This window comes from Bufo gargarizans, chromosome 7, assembly GCF_014858855.1.
Source record: "Bufo gargarizans isolate SCDJY-AF-19 chromosome 7, ASM1485885v1, whole genome shotgun sequence".
NCBI classification, from domain to species: Eukaryota; Metazoa; Chordata; class Amphibia; order Anura; family Bufonidae; genus Bufo; species Bufo gargarizans.
The window spans coordinates 165201213-165220925 of NC_058086.1; the positions used below are offsets into that span (position 1 = coordinate 165201213).

Genomic DNA, 19713 nt, shown 5'->3' on the forward strand with positions numbered 1-19713 from the left:
GTGGTGGCTAAAGTGCCCTTTCCGATCTAGTGGGAAGGGTATTGTTTGGTTCATTGTTACAGGGGGGAGGGTTTCTACATAATTATTTTTTTTTTATTATTTTTTTTGATAGTCAGAGTCTGTGAGGGGTGACCATGATTTCTCAAAGCTTTACGGATAGAGTCCTAACACATGAAAAGCGGAATTTATTGGGCCATTGCATAATAGATCCTCTAGGCTACATCAGTTATACTGATCTGATAACAACATTGCTCCTATGGCAGGGATAGTTCATTTCCTTAGCTGGAATACCAGAGGAGTGAAGGAGTGTATTAAAAGACGGGCTATTCTAGATATTGTCAAACAACATTGCCCGGTGATATGCTGCATCCAGGAAACGCACTTGTTAGAGGACCAAACAAAACTGCTTAGTCCACATTGGGCCGGACATTGCTACCATGCTACATACTCTACGTATGCGAGGGGAGTGAGTATTCTGGTACACAAATCCATAGCATTTAAGTGTATCTCAGTTAAGATAGACAAGGAGGGTAGGTATATATGCTTACACTGCACGTTATATAATGTCTCGTGTGTGGTAGTGGGGGTTTACATTCCTCCGCCTTACTCTCCGCAAGTGCTTAAGGCTATTTTGGGCTATCTGGCGGAATTGCCGGACGTCCCGGTCATAGTTATGGGAGACTTTAACAATATTGTCAATCCTGCGCTGGATAAGATGGGAGGGGGATCACACCCTTCTGGGTGTGGCCTCTCGCCGTTTGGACGACTTCTACAGGAATCCCTCTTGTTGGATTTCTGGCGATTGAAAAATCCATTGGTAAAACAATATTCATGTGTCTCCTCTACCTATGACTCCCTGTCGAGAATAGACCTCATACTGGGAAATGCTAGCATGGGGCATTATATTAGAGATGTCAGGTACCTAACTCGTAACTTATCGGATCACTCTCCGGTCCTGGCGGTCGCTGATTTTCGGCCTGGCAGGCTACGGAAAAATATGATTTGGAAATTGAATCCGCACTGGCTATCTGTGTTACCAGATACGGGGGGAATAGGGGATAAACTGAAGGAATATTTTGACATTAATCTTCCATCGGCATCAAAATTAGTGGTATGGGACGCCATGAAGGCTTATCTCAGAGGGCTGCTAATAGCGGATATCAATGCCAAAAAAAACCGAAACTAAACTAACAGTGCAAAAACTGACCAACGCAGTGGAACTCTTGGAGGCAGCACATGTTGCTGCTCCAACAGCAGACACTGAGACGCAGTGGAAAGAGGCTCAGGAAAAGTTGACTGAGAAATTACTACAAAACGCGAAGAATAAGAGATTCTTTCAAAAACAGTCCTACTACGAGGAGGGCGAAAAGGCGGGAAGACTGCTGGCTCTAATCTCTAAGGCCCAACAGCAGACGTCATATATAGCGGCACTTAGGGACTCAGAGGGAATAATAAGGGACGATCCTGACATGATAGTTCATATTATGCAATCCTTCTATTCCTCATTGTATGTGTCTAAATTAACTGCCTCGGATGCAGAAATTCGTGAGTTTCTACAACAGTTGCCACTGCGTACCCTGTCGGGAGAACATAGGGACATGTTAGACGCTCCAATAACCGTTAAGGAACTGGAGGGGGCCCTGGGATCAATGTCTAATAATAAGGCGCCAGGGAGAGATGGGTTGCCACCTGAACTGTATAAGAGGTTTTCGGCCATACTTTTGCCGCAGTTGCTGGAGGTCTGTAATGAGGCGAAGAAAATGGGACGCCTACCTGCCTCAATGAGTGAGGCTGTCATTGTGCTTATCCCGAAACCAGGTAAAGATGACAAAGAAGCTGATTCCTACAGACCTATCTCGCTCCTGCAGACTGACGTGAAACTGTTGGCGAAAGTAATGGCGAATAGATTGAATCAGGTCATTACGGCGCTTATCCATACGGACCAAGCGGGCTTTATGCCAAATGCCTCCACTGCTGTTAATGTCAGAAGACTTTTCATGAATATCCAGGCGAGTCAGGTCCACACCTCGTGTGCGGCGGTCGCATCTCTTGATGCGGCCAAAGCATTCGACAGTGTGGAATGGCGATACTTATGGTTAGTACTGGAGAGGATGGGCTTTGGGCGCCAGTACATTGAATGGGTGCAGCTTTTGTATACGGCCCCTAAAGCTGTGCTGCGGATTAATGGGGCATTATCGGATCCCTTTGAATTACATAGAGGGACGAGACAGGGGTGTCCCCTGTCCCCGCTATTGTTTGCGGTGGCAGTGGAGCCCTTGGCGGAGGCGTTAAGGCAGACAAGCTCGGTGAAGGGTTTTCAGTATGGGGAACTGACTGAAAAAGTAGCTCTCTATGCGGACGATCTGTTACTGTTCTTGGAAGATTGGAGAAACTCCCTTAAGGAAGCCATGAAGGTTATAAATGATTATGGGGCATTGTCTGGTCTCCGTATTAACTGGACGAAGTCTGTGGTAATGTCACTAGCTAAAGGGGATGTCCCAAACCCGGGGGACGCCATGGGCTTGACGATAGTAGCTTCCTTTAAGTATTTAGGTGTCCAAATATCCCCTGACACTAGGGATTATGAAAACCTAAACCTGTCGCCACTACTAAACAGATTCAAAGATAAAGTGAACACGTGGACCAAGCTGCCACTTTCCATTGTAGGTAGGACCAACCTTATAAAGATGATTTTGATGCCCCAGTTGCTGTATCTCCTACATAATGCTCCTTGTTGGGTACCGATCCGTTTTTTCTATAAAGTAAACGCCCTGTTTAGGGACTTAATTTGGAAGAAAGGGGTCCCCCGTATTAAACTTGGCACTCTACGGCGACCAAAAACGAGTGGAGGTCTGGCCGTACCGGACCCGTGGCTATATTACCTATCGAGTCAGCTACAGCATATCAGAGGGTGGGGAGATATAGAGAAAGTGAACACAGTAGGAAAAGTAGTGAGATTTCTTGTAGGACGGACGTGCTTGATGTCTGCACTGGAGGACGGTACCTTTCGTATTAAAGGGGAACGATTTGGAGTACTGAACACCATCCACAAGGTGTGGTGGAAGGCCAGGGAGGTCACAAAGGTCACTGGATATACGGCGTATACTCCAATTTGGCCTAACCATATGTACAAAGAGCTGGATAAGCTTGCGGAATTAAGGGTGTGTAATTCGTATAACCTGAATAGAATGTCCCAGTTGTACTCTGAGGGTGTATTGAAAGAATTCGCACAGTTACAACAGGAATTTAATATCCCTAAGAAATTCTTTTATTTGTACCTACAGCTCCGACACGCCATAAAAACGCAAGACAAGGCTGGAAAAGTGTCCCCTGCTTCAAAACACAGTATTATAGACCTCGCAGCGACGAGTGGTACCACCAATGGTGTTATTTCCCTTCACTACAGTGTATTTATTGATATACAGGTTAAAAATACACCTTTACAACTATTTGGCAAGTGGAAGTCTGACATATCAGACCTCACTGAGGAACAGTGGGAAAAAGTGTTGGAAGACTGCCCGTCGCTGGCTGTCAGTGAAGCGCAGAGAGTTTCCCAATTGTACTTACTACACAGGGTTTACAGGACGCCGGTAGTCTTGAAAAAAATGAGGTATAGAGACAATGACCGCTGCCCAAGGTGCGACACATCCAATGCGGACTTGATCCATCTCATGTGGAACTGTCCGAGACTGAGGCGGTATTGGACGGGGGTCATTGAAATAATAAACACTGTGTTTGACGTACGTCTTGACGTTACACCTTTGATATGTGTGTTGGGATTTTTTGAGATATTGCCGGGCATGGCAAAAAAGAAGCTGGCTATTGGACGGATACTATATCAGGCTAGAAAAAGCATAGCTTTCCACTGGATAGATATATTGCCACCGACGGTGAAGGAACTAGAGGCTAGGGTGCACAATCTAGTGCGGATGGAGAAGTACGTCTATCAAAAGAGAGGGTCCATGAAAAAGTTTGAGATGGTGTGGTTTTCCTGGATGCAGCATTACAGTGGAGTATTTAGCCCGTAGGTCGGATATGATGTAAAATATGGTCTGGGTATTTCTAGTTACTATGTGCAGGGATTATATGTGACTGAAGAGCTTGGATGATAACTGGTGATGTGATATATATGAGTATGAGATGGGTGTGTGATGTATGGCCTAGATTATGGAATACGAAATATGCATGGCATGTGTAAAAGGATCTGCTGCCGGATTTCTTGCACGATCCATGGACTCTGGACTCGTTTGGTCGCGAGACTCTGGGAAGGGTGGGTGGGGTGGGGAAGGGGTGGGGTAGGGAGGGGGGGGGGAGAGTAGTTTGGGTTGCTTTTGTTCTCGAATATACTTGTGAAAATCAAATAAAAATATCTGATTTAAAAAAAAATAGTAGTTATATTCTTGTACATAGGAGCAGTATTATAGTAGTTATATTCTTGTACATAGGAGCAGTATTATAGCAGTTATATTCTTGTACATAAGAGGCAGTCTTATAGTAGTTATATTTTTGTAAATAGGGGCAGTATTATAGTAGTTATTTTATTGTACTTAGGAGCAGTATTATAGTAGTTATATTCTTGTAAATAGGGGCAGTATTATAGTACTTATATTCTTGTACATAGAAGCAGTATTATAGTAGTTATATTCTTGTACATAGGAGCAGTATTATAGTAGTTATATTCTTGTACATAGGAGCAGTATTATAGTAGTTATATTCTTGTACATAGGAGCAGTATTATAGTATGTATATTCTTGTACATAGGAGCAGTATTATAGCAGTTATATTCTTGTACATAGGAGCAGTATTATAGAAGTTATATTCTTGTACATAGGAGTAGTATTATAGTAGTTATATTCTTATATATAGGAGCAGTATGATAGTAGTTATATTCTTGTACATAGGGGCAGTATTACAGTAGTTATATTCTTGTACATAGGAGCAGTATTATAGTATGTATATTCTTGTACATAGGAGCAGTATTATAGCAGTTATATTCTTGTACATAGGAGCAGTATTATAGAAGTTATATTCTTGTACATAGGAGTAGTATTATAGTAGTTATATTCTTATATATAGGAGCAGTATGATAGTAGTTATATTCTTGTACATAGGGGCAGTATTATAGTAGTTATATTCTTGTACATAGGAGCAGTATTATAGTAGTTATATTCCTGTACATAGGAGGCAGTATTATAGTAGTTATATTCTTGTAAATAGGGGCAGTATTATAGTAGTTATTTTATTGTACTTAGGAGCAGTATTATAGTAGTTATATTCTTGTACATAGGAGGCAGTATTATATTAGTTATATTCTTGTATATAGAAGCAGTATTATAGTAGTTATTTTATTGTACTTAGGTGCAGTATTATAGCAATTATATTCTTGTACATAGGAGGTAGTATTATAGTAGTTATATTCTTGTACATAGGAGCAGTATTATAGTAGTTATATTCTTTGCCAATTTTCTTTTTATTCAAGCAGTAGCAAAGTATTACATAAGGTACATAAATCTCTTAACAGTAATAAGTAATACTTGAGTAGTCATATTTTCATACAATGTGTAGGTTCACATACACTTTAGCTGGAAACTACAATTGAAATACAGTAATATAGTACTCAAGGTTATAGGAACCTAAGATTGGGTGAGTGCCTAACATAGCAAAAGGATGACCCAGGGGATCACATATAGACGAAGACAAGGGTAACAAAAAGACAACTGGTGGATCAGTAGATGGGTAACATAAAAGGAGAGAGGGAGGGGGGGGGTAGGATTACTGTACTTTTGACTAGAAGTTCAGAGGATCAAGCAAAGCCACGAAAAAGCCTCCATGGTTGCCATAACTTCAATAATTTCTGGCGGTTTCCCACCTCCCATGTCGCTAATTCTTCTAAGCGGTATAGCTGATCCGCTTTATCTAGCCATTCCACTTGTGATGGGGGCCTATCCTATCCGGAATAAGTGGTCTGGCAGCAGTAAGTAGGGTCGTAGGTAGATTAGCTTTTGACGGGGTGAAAGATTGGTTTGAGCACTAGAGTAGTACCATAGTAGTTATATTCTTGTACACAGGAGCAGTATTATAGTAGTTATATTCTTGTACATAGGAGGCAGTCTTATAGTAGTTATATTCTTGTACATAGGAGCAGTCGTATAGTAGTTATATTCTTGTATATAGGAGCAGTATTATTGTAGTTATATTCTTGTACATAGGAGCAGTATTATAGTAATTATATTCTTGTACATAGGAGCAGTATTATAGTAGTTATATTCTTGTACATAGGAGCAGTATTATAGTAGTTATATTCTTGTACATAGGGGGCAGTATTATAGTAGTTATAGTCTTGTACATAGGAGGCAGTATTATAGTAGTTATATTCTTGTACATAGGAGCAGTATTATAGTAGTTATATTCTTGTACATAGGAGGTAGTATTATAGTAGTTATATTCTTGTACATAGGAGCAGTATTATAGTAGTTATATTCTTGTACATAGGAGCAGTATTATAGTAATTATATTCTTGTACATAGGAGCAGTTTTATAGTAGTTATATTCTTGTACATAGGAGCAGTATTATAGTAGTTATATTCTTGTATATAGGAGCAGTATTATAGTAGTTATATTCTTGTACATAGGAGCAGTATTATAGTAGTTATATTCTTGTACCTAGGAGGTAGTATTATAGTAGTTATATTATTGTACATAGGAGCAGTATTATAGTAGTTATATTCTTGTACATAAGAGCAGTATTATAGTAGTTATATTCTTGTACATAGGAGGCAGTATTATAGTAGTTATATTCTTGTACATAGGAGCAGTATTATAGTAGTTATATTCTTGTACATAGGAGCAGTATTATAGTAGTTATATTCTTGTACATAGGAGCAGTATTATAGTAGTTATATTCTTGTACATAGGAGGCAGTATTATAGTAGTTATATTCCTGTACATAGTAGAAGTATTATAGTAGTCATATTCTTGTATATAGGAGCAGTATTGTTGTAGTTATATTCTTGTATATAGGAGCAGTATTGTTGTAGTTATATTCTTGTATATAGGAGCAGTATTATAGTAGTATATTCTTGTATATAGGAGCAGTATTGTTGTAGTTATATGCTTGATTATATTCTAGATGAATCTGGAGGAAGTTGAGTGAGTGCAGACAGGGACATATAAATTATTAAGAGGTTTGGAACATCTCAATTAGGAAGAAAATCTGTATCCGCAGAGTTTATTTACATTGGAGAAGATTCATTAGACAGATGTCTTGCTGACTGTCAGCATTATAGAAGTCAGTACTCCTGGCAGTCATTAATTAAACCTACCTTACAGGCTTAAAGGAAAACAGCTCCTTCCCATACACTGGAGGAGATTGCTGCATGTAAATGGACCGGTCTCCTTCACTAGCGACCAGCAGATTGTCAGGATGAACGCTTCCTTCCCGACAATCTGTTAGATCGTTGTCCCGTGTAAAGGGACCCTAATAACAGTTCAAATATATTCACACCCCTATTTTATGCTGTTACCCCTACAGCCAGATGTTACATTGTACTTCAGCGTTTTGAATGCTGCATTGGAGGTGACTGGAGTACAAAACAATATCTTCTATATGTAGATTTATATTGATAAAAGTAGTAAAAAAAATATATGATAATTGGATTTGGATAAGTGTATCCTTGTTACAAACTCAAGGAAATCTAACTTTAACAGAGTTAACTATAAAAATTGCGCACAGGAGGAGGAGCAAAAACCAAAATTACCACGGGAGCTAGAGTAGTCAATGTTGTAATTTCTCATGGTAGATTCCTATTAAATTGAATCCGCCCTCATACATTACGTCTGGTAACGACTGAGATCTCAGTAACGTTCCTTTGTCTAATTCACATAATGGCTTCTTTGATATGTTGAGAAGGAGATTAACTCCCGGTAGTCCTACACAGACCCTTTCTCATGTTATAATTGGTACTTGGCCCATACACAGAAAAGAGGGGCCCCCCTGGTGCATACCACCACAACCAACAAGTAAGACTGTTTGCTTGCCGGACCCCTTTCCTTGTAGAAGAAATAGGATAAAATGAGCCACAGATTGGATCCCCCCTTCCAGGTTTGAAATCATTTTAGAGCCTGTTGAGATTTCGGCCCACACCACTCACAATGACTGTCATTTTTGTTCTATTTAAACGGTGTGAACACTTTTGCAACCACATTTTTTGCTCCAGTCTAAGAAATCTCTATGCTCTTACACAAGTGTGTGTATCCATGGCAACAGACTACAAACAAATGTGTGTAGTCTGAGCCTGCAAGTCATTGGCTGCTCTGCTTAGAGACTGTCCTTCACACATCTACACTACATCTCCCAGCATGCAAACATGCTTGGCTGTTCTTCTAACTCCCATAGAAGTGAATAGAGCATTCTGGGAGTTGTAGTTTCAGAACACCTGGAGAGCCGGAGGTTGCTGATCCCTTCAGTAGAAGATACACATGCCTGCAGGATCAGACTACAAAGGGTTTGTAACCATAGAGCATGTAGGTCTGTGGAGGAGCTGTATACACAAAACGGCAGGAGATTTTTAATCTTTTAAATGCCCTGAAGTAATAATATATATATATATTTTTTTTTTTTGCAAAAGTATACATATCTCTTAAATATGACATTGGTTAAAAAAGTGGGGAGATAAGCGGCCCTCAGCTGGCGGCCTGCTTTCCGATGGAGTGGAGTCCTGCACACGACAGTATTTTGCGTTCAGTATACTGGCCGTTTTTTTAGTTCAGTATGCAGTACATATACTGAACCATTGATTTCAATGGTTCAGCAAAAAAAACTGGAGTGTCTCCGTGTGCATTCCGTTTCAGTATTTCCGTACCGTGAAAAGATAGAACATGTCCTATTCTTGTCCGCAAATCACGGTGCTTGGCTCCATTCAAGTCAACAGGTCCGCAAAAAAAACAGAACACATACGGAAATGCATCCGTATGTCTTCCGTATCTGTTCCGTTTTTGCGGAACCATCTATTGAAAATGTTATGCCCAGCCCAATTTTTTCTATGTAATTACTGTATACTGTATATGCCATACGGAAAAACGGAAAGGAAACGGAAACAAAAAATGGAACAACGGATCCGTAAAAAAACGGACCGCAGAACACTGAAAAAGCCATACGGTCGTGTGCACGTGCCCTAAGGCCTCCTGCACACGACCGTATGGCTTTTTTAGTGTTTTGCAGTCTGTTTTTCACGGATCCGTTGTTCCGTTTTTTTGTTTCTGTTGTGTTTCCGTTTCGTTTTTCTGTTTCATTTTTCCATATCGCATATACAGTATACAGTAATTGGGCTGGGCATCACATTTTTAATAGATGGTTCCGCAAAAATGGAACAGATACTGGAAGACATTCCGTATGTGTTCCGTTTTTTTTTTGCCGACCCATTGACTTGAGTAGAGCCACAGAATGTGATTTGCGGGCAATAATAGGACATGTTCTATCTTTCAACGAAATGGAAAAACGGAAATACGGAAACGGAATGCATATGGAGTACATTCCTTTTTTTTGCGGAACCATTAAAAGGAATGGTTCTGTATACGGACCGTATACGGAACGCAAAAAAAACGGCCCGTAAACGGAAAAAAAAACGGTCGTGTGCAGGAGGCCTAATTTAGATTTTATTTAATGTGATAGATGTATTGGGATCAGGCTGTTCCCTTCTTGAAGAAGGAAGTGGTCTATATAGTGATAATGATAGGATGGCCGGCGCTACGAATACCTCCGAATCTTCTAGTTAGTATTTGAGCAGGTGTATTTCACGAATGCCAGCCTGGCCGAAATATAAAATGACCGCACAGGTCAACCAATGGTAAAGTCATTGGGTCATTACATATTGTGGGTGGAGTTACCCTTTAACACAGTCGAACCACCTGCAGAGCTGGGCTCATATAACACTTGCACAATTATATATATAATTTTCTGTCGAATACCCTGATGTCTTTCTCTCCGGACAATCCTCCAGACATGATCATAGCGAAGGGATTAGACTCTAATTTTATCAGCGTGCGCAGGATCAGCAGCGCCGACTTAATCCCTTTCGAAGAGGTGAAGCCACATGACAGAATTTCGGGGAAGGATTATTGAAGGTCAAGTAAAACTAAAGCAAAAGGAACAACAGGATGATTGTCCATTACGGTGATTAATAATTGAATATAAACTGAGAGTGAGTGTAGTAGTCATCATCCATTTTTAATACCGTAATACAAGAGGTTACGATTTACTTAAAGGGACAGGATTAACCTCTTCCGGACGCAGCGATTGAGGGCTTGTTTTTTTTTTTATTGGCGCCATTTGCCCAGAATGCAGTGGGAAGCTGGAAAATAAACTTCTAAATGGTGTGGAATTTGAAAAAGAAAACGCGATTCCACCATATTTATTATAGGTTTAATTTTTACAGCATTTCCTAAGCGGTATAACTGGTCTGTTACCTTCATTCTCCGGGTGAGTACGGTTACAGCAAAGCCGCATGTTTATAGTTTTAATACTTGTGAAAAATAAAAACTTTGAAATAATGCTTTCTTAGCATCACCATTCTGACCCTTTTAAAACATTTTAGCATTTACGTCTATTTTAAAAACCTTTTTGCAGGACGACCTGTAGTTTTTGTTGATACCATTTTGCAGTGTGTGTGATGGTTTCATCACTTTTTTTTTATTACTTTTTTGGGGAGGTGAATCAACCAAAAACAGCAAATCATCCCTTTTCAGACTTAATAGGATGGAAGATTAGTACGGCCATTTACCACCTCATCCCTTTTCCCATTAACAACACACGGAGACCTTATCTTGGTGTAAAAGGCCGTAGCGGCCCATTTATTAACAGATTAACCATCATAACATTTTATTTGCATAAAACTTACATGTATCTGAACCATGTTCCAACTTTATAACCCCCTGATAATGAGGGATCCTGGAAGGCAAGCCCATCACATTAATCCTCCAGTTGAAGTTTAACCTTACCCTTGGCCGCCCTCACCGACCCAAGGGCACCAAACATAAACATCATGCCCCTGCAGGCCTTCTAGCCCAAACAGGAGCCCCCATCCTTCAGTGCACCAAACCTCTTAAGATGCACGACCGCAAGGAGTCATACAACTCTTCCATATAGTTTTGCCCCCCAGAATCCCCCTTCTACCTGCCTCCCGCTACGACAAGCCTCCCCAGAATAAACAATACAAATTAAGGGCAGGTGGGCGGGAACTTACAACCTCTCTCCCGCTCAATTAACTGACTCCGCCCCTAACTCCTTTAAATACTGCCCGCCAACCTCCACTGCCCCACCCTCTGCTCCACCAAACACTACCTATATCCCTTTCTTTAAATTATTTAACCCTTTACCTGCCTACAACTTCCCCCTAAGTCAATACGCCATTCCGCTACGGCTGCGCCCCTCTCCATCGCTCTTCTTTATATTCTGTTACGCCGATCATCGTATGGTTAAAATACTTTTATACAGTGATCCATCAAGATACAATGGCCACAGGATACAATATTTTCAACTCACAATGGTCTCTCATGGACCATTGAAAGTTGAAACTAGACTCAGATCCAGCCAATCAACGTGGCCCTTTCTCTGGTAGAACACCTGTATTGGTGTCTAGTAGCTGCTCTTCCAGTACAGTGTGGCACTGCATGTCCTATACTGCCCTCTGTCTGTGCCAGGAGGAGCTGCTCCTTTGGATGTCAGGTGTGACCAGCTCCGGGTGCACTATGTACTGTAAGGGACCCTGAAGAAGCTCCTTTCGTCATCATAGAAAGTGATTTACAGCTTCCAACTTCTATTCCTGAGTCTTATAGGTAAGGAAATTCTTAGTTATCTGCTTATTTTTCCTAAATCATCCTTTTTTTTTTTCATATTTTAGGATACCATTTTGGGGCTTTGGAACCAATTACCAGTTTTCCATAGACTTTTGGACTCAAGCTGCAATGGTTTCAACATACAATGGTCCTCCTGAAACCAAACAATATTGTAACTCGAAGGACCAGTATATTTTAATAGTTTGGGCATTTTGGGATGCGGCAGTACTAATGATTTTTGTTATTTTTATTGTTTATTTATATTTGTAAAAGGAGGTGATTTGCATTTTTATATATTTTGATAGTTAAATTTTTTTTTTTTTTTTTACGTTTTTCTTTCACATATATTTGTAGTCCCCATTGAGGACTTTTAGGGTGCATGCACACATTCAGGATTCATGTGCGGAGAATCCGCACTGAAATCCGCAGGTGTTTGCAGGCAAATTCGTGCGGTCAAGTACCATCAATTGGTGTGGATTTTACTAAGTGAATGGAGAATATCCAGTCAGGAAAAATAAAATAAATTGACATGCTGTGGATTTTAAAATCCACACCGCAGGTCAAAATCCGCACTGAAAAAATCTGCATTGTGTGCATTGAGAGTTTTAAATTCTCATAGAATACAATGTACATGACCTACGGTGCGGATATTCCGCACACAAATCTGCGTGAAAAATCCACACGCAATCCTGATCGTGTGCATTTAGCCTAACATGTCATTGTCTGGTTTCTTTTCTCATAGACTGCAATGATTTACCATTGCAGTCTATCGGAAAATCACTACCTTCCTATCAAGTCCTGCCACAGGCAGGGCCTGATAGAAACTTTCTTGTGGCAGGGCTCAGAGCTTTTAGAAGGCCTGATGCTGCCATAGCAACAAAACAATTCTCGCAATCTCGCCAGGTGGGAGCTGTTCGGACTCCGGGAGTGCAGCACTCCCAATATTTGACTGCGCCAATGTCATGGTCACACTTGACCACGGCATCTGAGTATTTAAAAGTCTGTAATCTCTGATCATGGACTCTTCCTCTGGGTGTCTACTGTGTAAAACAGCAGGCTCCCGGAGGGTGTGACTCCCGCTTAGCTTCTGAGCAGGCACCATTTTTAAAGTCCAGACTTCTGCCATTGGAAAGGGGTTAATACCAACTTAGTAAATAGTTCTGCTATGTTTCCAAAATGTTCAACTTTGATTATAAAGCTCCTACTGTTTTGTGTATACAGCTCCTACGCAGACGTAAATGTTTCATGGGTACAGACTACAAACAAACCCTATGTAGTCTGATCCCACCGTCATACTCTGTTCATTCTGCCCCCTCATCTTTTACTCCTGCCGTCATACTCTATTCCATCTGCCCTTCTTTTACTGTCTATAGGTTACCATGAAGAGCACACGGCAGCAAGGTCAGACTACTATGGGTGGATAGTAGTCTGTTACCATGGAAACACACAGGTCTGCACAGCAGCTGTATACACAGAATGGAAAAAAAGAATTGCATTGGTGCAATAACAAAAGGTTGCAAAAGTGTTCACGCCCTGCAAATACTACTTAGGAGCTGTTTACTCAAAACGGGAAGACTATGTAAAACGTAGCTCCATTTTTTATTTTATACATTGAAGCAATTTTTTTAAAATGTTGCAAAAGTCTTAATGGGATAATGCTCATGTAGCTGCAATGATCTGGTGATTGTCTCCGGACGACCCCACGGAACACGTCAACGCTACATAAATTGCATACGAAATATCAAAATTACCACAGGATTGTGAAAGTGGATGACCCCGCAACAAAAGTTCAGCCATTCACAATGGAACAATGGACCTGCCGCTCACAACAGGGTCTTTGGTTTCGCAGAAGAAAGGCTCTGAGATTAATATTCCAGGGCGTTTTCGGAAGATAGCTTTCCCGTTGTCTCCATCTCAAGGCAAGTTTCTGGCTTTTCAAAGAAATCCCCAAGATCTACTCCATGGAGGCTCCACGGCTTGCACCAATTGCTCTGTACTTAAAGGGGAAGTCCACCTTAAATTATTGCTTCTGACATTGCAATGAACAGGGCTGTTATTTGGGGGGTTCTGACTTTAGATTCCTGCTGACTGTACAGAGCTCTGGTTATATTTCTGTCCCTAAAAATATCCTACAAAGTTCTTATGAAGCAATGGACATTTAGCATGAGCACTATGCTGGGACTACAATAGAGTTGTGACCGCCATTGTCATGTTACTTGGTATAAGGAAATAAAAGAAAAAACGAATTGCGTATCTTATTTTATACTCAGGAGCAGCACGGTTTTATTTCTCTGTGATTTGTATGTGGAGTTCCCCTTTAAAAAAACTTTATCTAGATCAGGCATGTTCAACCTGTGGCCCTCCAGCTGTTGCAAAACTACAACTCCCAGTATGTCTGAACAACCTACAGCTATCAACCTACAGGAGGGCATTGTGGGAGTTGTAGTTTTCTAACAGCTGGAGGGCCGCAGGTTGAGTATGCCTGATCTAGACTATGTAAAAAACAAACAAAAAAAAAACACAATTTGCATGTCTCCGCCCAATATCCTTCAAGGGATTGTTCACTTTACCATTTTGATATATTAATCTTAAAAAAAGTTCATAATTCGGTGCTGATTCATTTCTTTATAGTGAATAAAGCTCCATTTTTCTGATACAGAGCTCCAAAGCCCCAGCTTAGATATAGATTTAGGCTCCATTCACACGTCCGCAACGTGTTTTGCGGATCCACGGAGCCGCAAAACATGGACAGCAGCAATGTGCGTTCCGCATTTTGCGGACCGCACATTGCCGGCACTATAGAATATGCCTATTCTTGTCCGCAATTGCGGAGAAGAATAGGACATGTTCTATCTTTTTGGGGAACGGAATTGCGGACCCGGAAGTGCGGGTCCGCAATTTCGTGTCCGGGCAGCACATCGTGCTGCCCCTTATAGGAATGAATGGGTCCGCAATTCCGCAATTTCACACTTCCGAAATTGCGGATGTGTGAATGGACCCTTAAAGTGGTTGTTCATTTTTTTTTATTGATGACCTATCCTCAGGATAGTTCTAGAATATCTGATTAGGGAGGTTCTGATTCTCGGCACCCCAGCAGATCAGCTGTTTAAAGAGTCCATGGCACTCCGGTGGGCACCTCAGCCTCTTCCTAGGCCAGTGATGTTACGTCCATCGGTCACATGGCCTAGATGCAGCTCAGTCCCATTTAAGTCAATGGGCCTGGGTTGCAGTACCAAGCACAGCCACTATACAATAGACGGCGCTGTGTTTGGTAAGCTGTAAGGAGGCCACAGTGCACACCGCAGCTTCCTCAAACAACTGATTGGACCCCCTTAGATCTGATATCGATGACCTATCCTAAAGATAGGTGATCAATTTCAAAATCTCGGAAAAATCCCTTCAAAGATAACATGCTGAATACCTTCACCCACCACTAGGGGGAGCTCAGGAGCAGACTGCATACTATTTATACATTGAAATCAGTAATAACACAGTGAGTGAGTGCAGTGAGCTCCCCCTAGTGGTGGCTGAAGAAATAATAAAGTTAATTTTGCTTTTTGTGAATGAAGAGCATTTTGCGCTCCTAATCCAAAAATTAGAGCTCTGACTGCTATGAAGATATATATAAATTTATGACATGATGATAAAAGTTGTGCCTGTGATACCTCCTCCACGAAACCCTCCGCAAACATACAGCTTCCCATCCACGGCTCCGGCACTGCTGCCGTTACTTCTCAGGGCGAGGAGCGGGTAAGGCATAGCCGGACCTTCTCTCCAGAAATCCCCATCCACGTTATAAATCTCCACCGCATCAAGACACTTTCGGGCCTGTCCTTTGTCGGGTCCAAAGCAGCCGATGCCACCTGCAAGAGAACCAGTGTATTAGCTAATATAAAGGATGGCGCCCCTCCTTTACCATGGCAACCAATCATAAAATAAAAAAAACATCTCTGAAAGATGAAAGGCTGGGATATGATTGGTGGCGATAGGCACGCAGCTCCATATACAGTCTGAGACTTAGCGACCAAAAATCCTGTAAAATGGAAGGAAGCTTCATCTCAACCAAAATCCTTAAAAGAGTTGTCCAATATAAGAAAAACATGGCTGCCGTCCGTGGTTCATATCTGGTATTGCAGCTCAGCTCCACTAAAGTAAATGCAGCTAAGCTGTAGTACCACGCACAACCTCTGGATAGGGCTGGCACTGTTTGTGGTAAAAAGTAGCCATGTTTTTTTTAATTCTGGACACCCCCTTTAACTCCTGTATAGCATTTTTACATATATTTATATAGGTGGTATTATTTTATAAAAGATTCTTTACAGGTAATAAACTTTTAATATTTAGTGACATCGGTAAATAATGGGGGTGGGACTGTGACAACCTCCTCTTCCTTGCTTCACTTAACATACATGCTAACAGTCACTATTTTGGCACAGGAGTTCTAAGGGGAGCTTAAATCTCTGAATTTGGGTTATTTAAAGGCTATGGACACCTTTGTTTTTGTTTTTTTCTGTTATTGCATTGTACTCATTTTGAGCTAAAAATCTTTTTTTCAATTGTCCTTTATTAAAAATTGTGAGCCCTTTTCTCTGTACAGCCTTGAGATTCTCTAGTAGCAGGCTCTGTATTTTTACTGTGTTCCAGCAGGCAGCTCAGCTGAAAGCTCCCAATCTTTGATCTCCTAAACACTCATTATAGCTCAGTTCTTATCTTACTGATAAGAATATGTCTTAGGCCTGTATTACACGAACAGAATATCTGACCAATATCTGTCCAATCAGACCAATAGTTGGTGTGTATAGCAAAAGATCTGTGTGTAAACGGCCATCTGACCAATGATTGGTCAGAAAATCTGTCAGATAATCTGTTGGTGTAATACAGGCCTTAAATAAGTTTTTATGACCTTTTAGTAATTTAGAGATAAGGGTTATTAGATGGCCAGACACAGCTAGAAAAACTATTAACCCTTTGTGTCAAAACAGCTCAATATTTCTAATAAAGACCAATTGAAAAAAAGATTTTTAGCCCAAAATTAGTAAAATGCAATCAATCATAAAAAATTTGCCCCCAAAGGTTTACGTAGCCTTTAAATGTTGGTAATTAAAGGATAAACACCAAGAATAATGGTTTTAAACTCTTTTGGTTTTACACCCCAAGACTAGAAGTGACATATACAGTATACCGAATCAACCAGATTAGTGTTGGATCAAGTTACCCTTAGGCCTCTTGCACGCGAATGTGCCGTGTTTTGCGGTCCACAAATTGCAGATCTGCAAAACACGGATGCTGCCCGTGTGCCTTCCGCAATTTGCGGAATGGAATAGACGGCCCATTATAGAAATGCCTATTCTTGTCCGTTTTATGGACAAGAATCAGACATGATTAAAAAAAATTGCAGGGCCACGGAACGGAGCAACGGACGCAGAGAGTACACAGAGTGCTGTCCGCATCTTTTTCAGCCCCATTGAAGTGAATGGGTCCGCACCCGAGCCGCAAAAAATGCGGCTCAGATGCGGAACCAAACCACAGTCGTGTACAAGAGGCCTTAAAAGGGGTTCTCCAGGAAAAGAGACTTTTTATCTAATGCCCGCAGCCTGTCTCTGTAAATAGAAGATTCATACTTACCTTCTCCCCGCCGCTTCTTCCTCTGCCCTAGCTCCCACATGTCCACCTTACGGTTCTTGGACTAACATCTGGCGGTGTATGGTCACATGCTCCAACACAGCCAATACCTGGCTTCAGCTGTGACGTGGCCACAAGCGGCACATCCTTTATTGGCTGCAGTGGAGCATGTGACCATGCCCATGCACCGCCAGATGTAAACAGTCCGGGGGATCGGAGCCAGCACGGAGCAGGTAAGTATAAATCTTCTATTTACAGAGGCAGGCTGTATTCCCGGAGAACTCCTTTAAAAGCAGGAAGTTAGAAACAGCGCCACTTTTTGTCCATAGGCTCTTTCTAGTATTGCACCCACGACTCATCCTATTGAAGAACACTACAACCTGCTTCTCCTCAGGCTTAAACATCTGATAACAGGGAGCAATGGCACAACAGACGGAAGTCTGTCTAAAACAAAAGCAGTCTTTTTTTTTGCCTGTAGCCACCAGTCACAGCTCAGCTTTCATTTTGTTTCCTCCTCTGTAAAATTGTTGCCCATAGCAACCAATCACAGCACAGCTTTCATTTCGTTTTCTGCTCTTGAAAAATGAAAGCTGCACTTTGATTGGTTGCTATGGCCAACAGTTTTCAGGAGCAGAAAACAAAATGAAAGCTGCGCTGTGATTGGTTGCTAGGGGCAATATGGAGTTTTTCTTTAATCCAGACTCATTAGCCTGTCCCTATATACAGTATTTAGTGCATGTTTATTAGGTCAGACTGTAGTTACTGAGGTAATGTCACTGAGTTTGCTTGGACGCTTTGAAGATCTCGACCCCACCTCGGTCCTCATGGCCGTCCTTTCACAGGCCAGAATAGTTTTTCAGCTGGGTGTACTAAAAATAACGCCATTGTCCGCATAATGAGAGGGACGATTGAGAGGCACTTGTATGGGTCCCAGAATCCGAGGCACCAAGTATAAAGACGCCTCACATGCCAACTCCCTGACCCCCGGGCCTCTTCACTTTACTCGTCTCCGAACAAAACACATTGAGCTTTCTAAAGGTCTCGTAAAAGCGGAGGGGCAAAACAACAAAAAAACTGCAAATTCTCATGAAATTTCTATAAACTTACATAAAACCGCTTTGTTTTCTGCGCCGCAATCCATAAATAAAATTGTGAAAGGGGCCTATTGATGGAGAAATCCTCTTACGCGAGGCCGGACGGATCAAAGCGTCCTTGTCCGCTACCCCCTCATTTCCTTCATCCAGGATGCCGAAACAGACGAGTACATTTTTTTGCTTTCCTTTTTCTTTTTATAAAACTTCTGGTCCTCAAATAGACTTAATTACAACACAATTGTCTTCACGATGCGAAAATCAGCCCCGCGCTCTTGTTTTTCGGGGGTTTCTTTTTTAGAATCCTTCTTCTGGGAAAACGGAATTGATCCTCGTAGCGGATGGGGTTTTATTATAAATAGAAAATGCGAGACGAGATTGGAGGAAGGCAGCATGGCGTCTTGTAGAGTCAGAAGAGTTGTCAGAGGGTCCGGTGGCCCCATGATAAGGGGGTGGGGGTTATGAGGGGATTGTCAGGGGCCCATATGCCATCAATAGCTTGTTTGGTCATCTCTCCTGATTCCTCCTGTACACATGCATGCTTGGCGGAGCGCCTGTGTAATTGTTACACCTGTGGAGGCACCCTCACCGGTAAGTTGTCTTAACCCCTTGAGAACTATTTCCATTTTTGCATTTTTTATTTTTCCTCCCCACGTTCCAATTGCCATAACTTTTTAACTTTCCCCTTCAGATATATGAGGGCTTATTTTTTGCGGGACAAGATGCATTTTTTAATAACACCATTTAATTTACCGTGTCTTGTAAAACTGAGAAAAATAAAATTGAAACCAACACAATTCCACCAAGGTTCCAAGTTTTTTTGGGGGGTTTTGACATTACGCCATTCACTGTGCGCTAAAAATGACAGGACGTCCTCATTCTGCAGCTAAATACAATTACAGTGATACCAAATTAATATATATATTTTTTTTTTATTGCTTTAAAAAAATTTGAACCTTTGGGAAAAAAATGCTATACAGTAGCCAGCACCTGCTGCGTATAGAGCGGGCTTAACGCAGCAGCCCACTCCATACAATTCCCATACATGTACGGCGTTATGCGTAAAGGGGTTAATGGGACAACCCCTTTAACAGCTAGAGATCCAAAGGTGGAGCCAAATGTAGGGCTGAAGCGATTAATCGAGTAATTTGACACAAAAAATTTACAT

General features: G+C 41.4%; 1 protein-coding gene across 5 annotated transcripts in view; it reads right to left on the reverse strand.

Moving 5' to 3' along the window:
* KBTBD12 (kelch repeat and BTB domain containing 12) overlaps positions 1-19713 on the reverse strand; it is a 94964-nt gene that overhangs the window by 40856 nt on the left and 34395 nt on the right. For all 5 annotated transcript variants that reach the window (XM_044301631.1, XM_044301634.1, XM_044301633.1 and 2 more), the window contains exon 5: positions 15498-15695. In XM_044301631.1, the coding sequence (XP_044157566.1) occupies positions 15498-15695 (198 nt within the window). The remainder of the gene's footprint in view (positions 1-15497; positions 15696-19713) is intronic.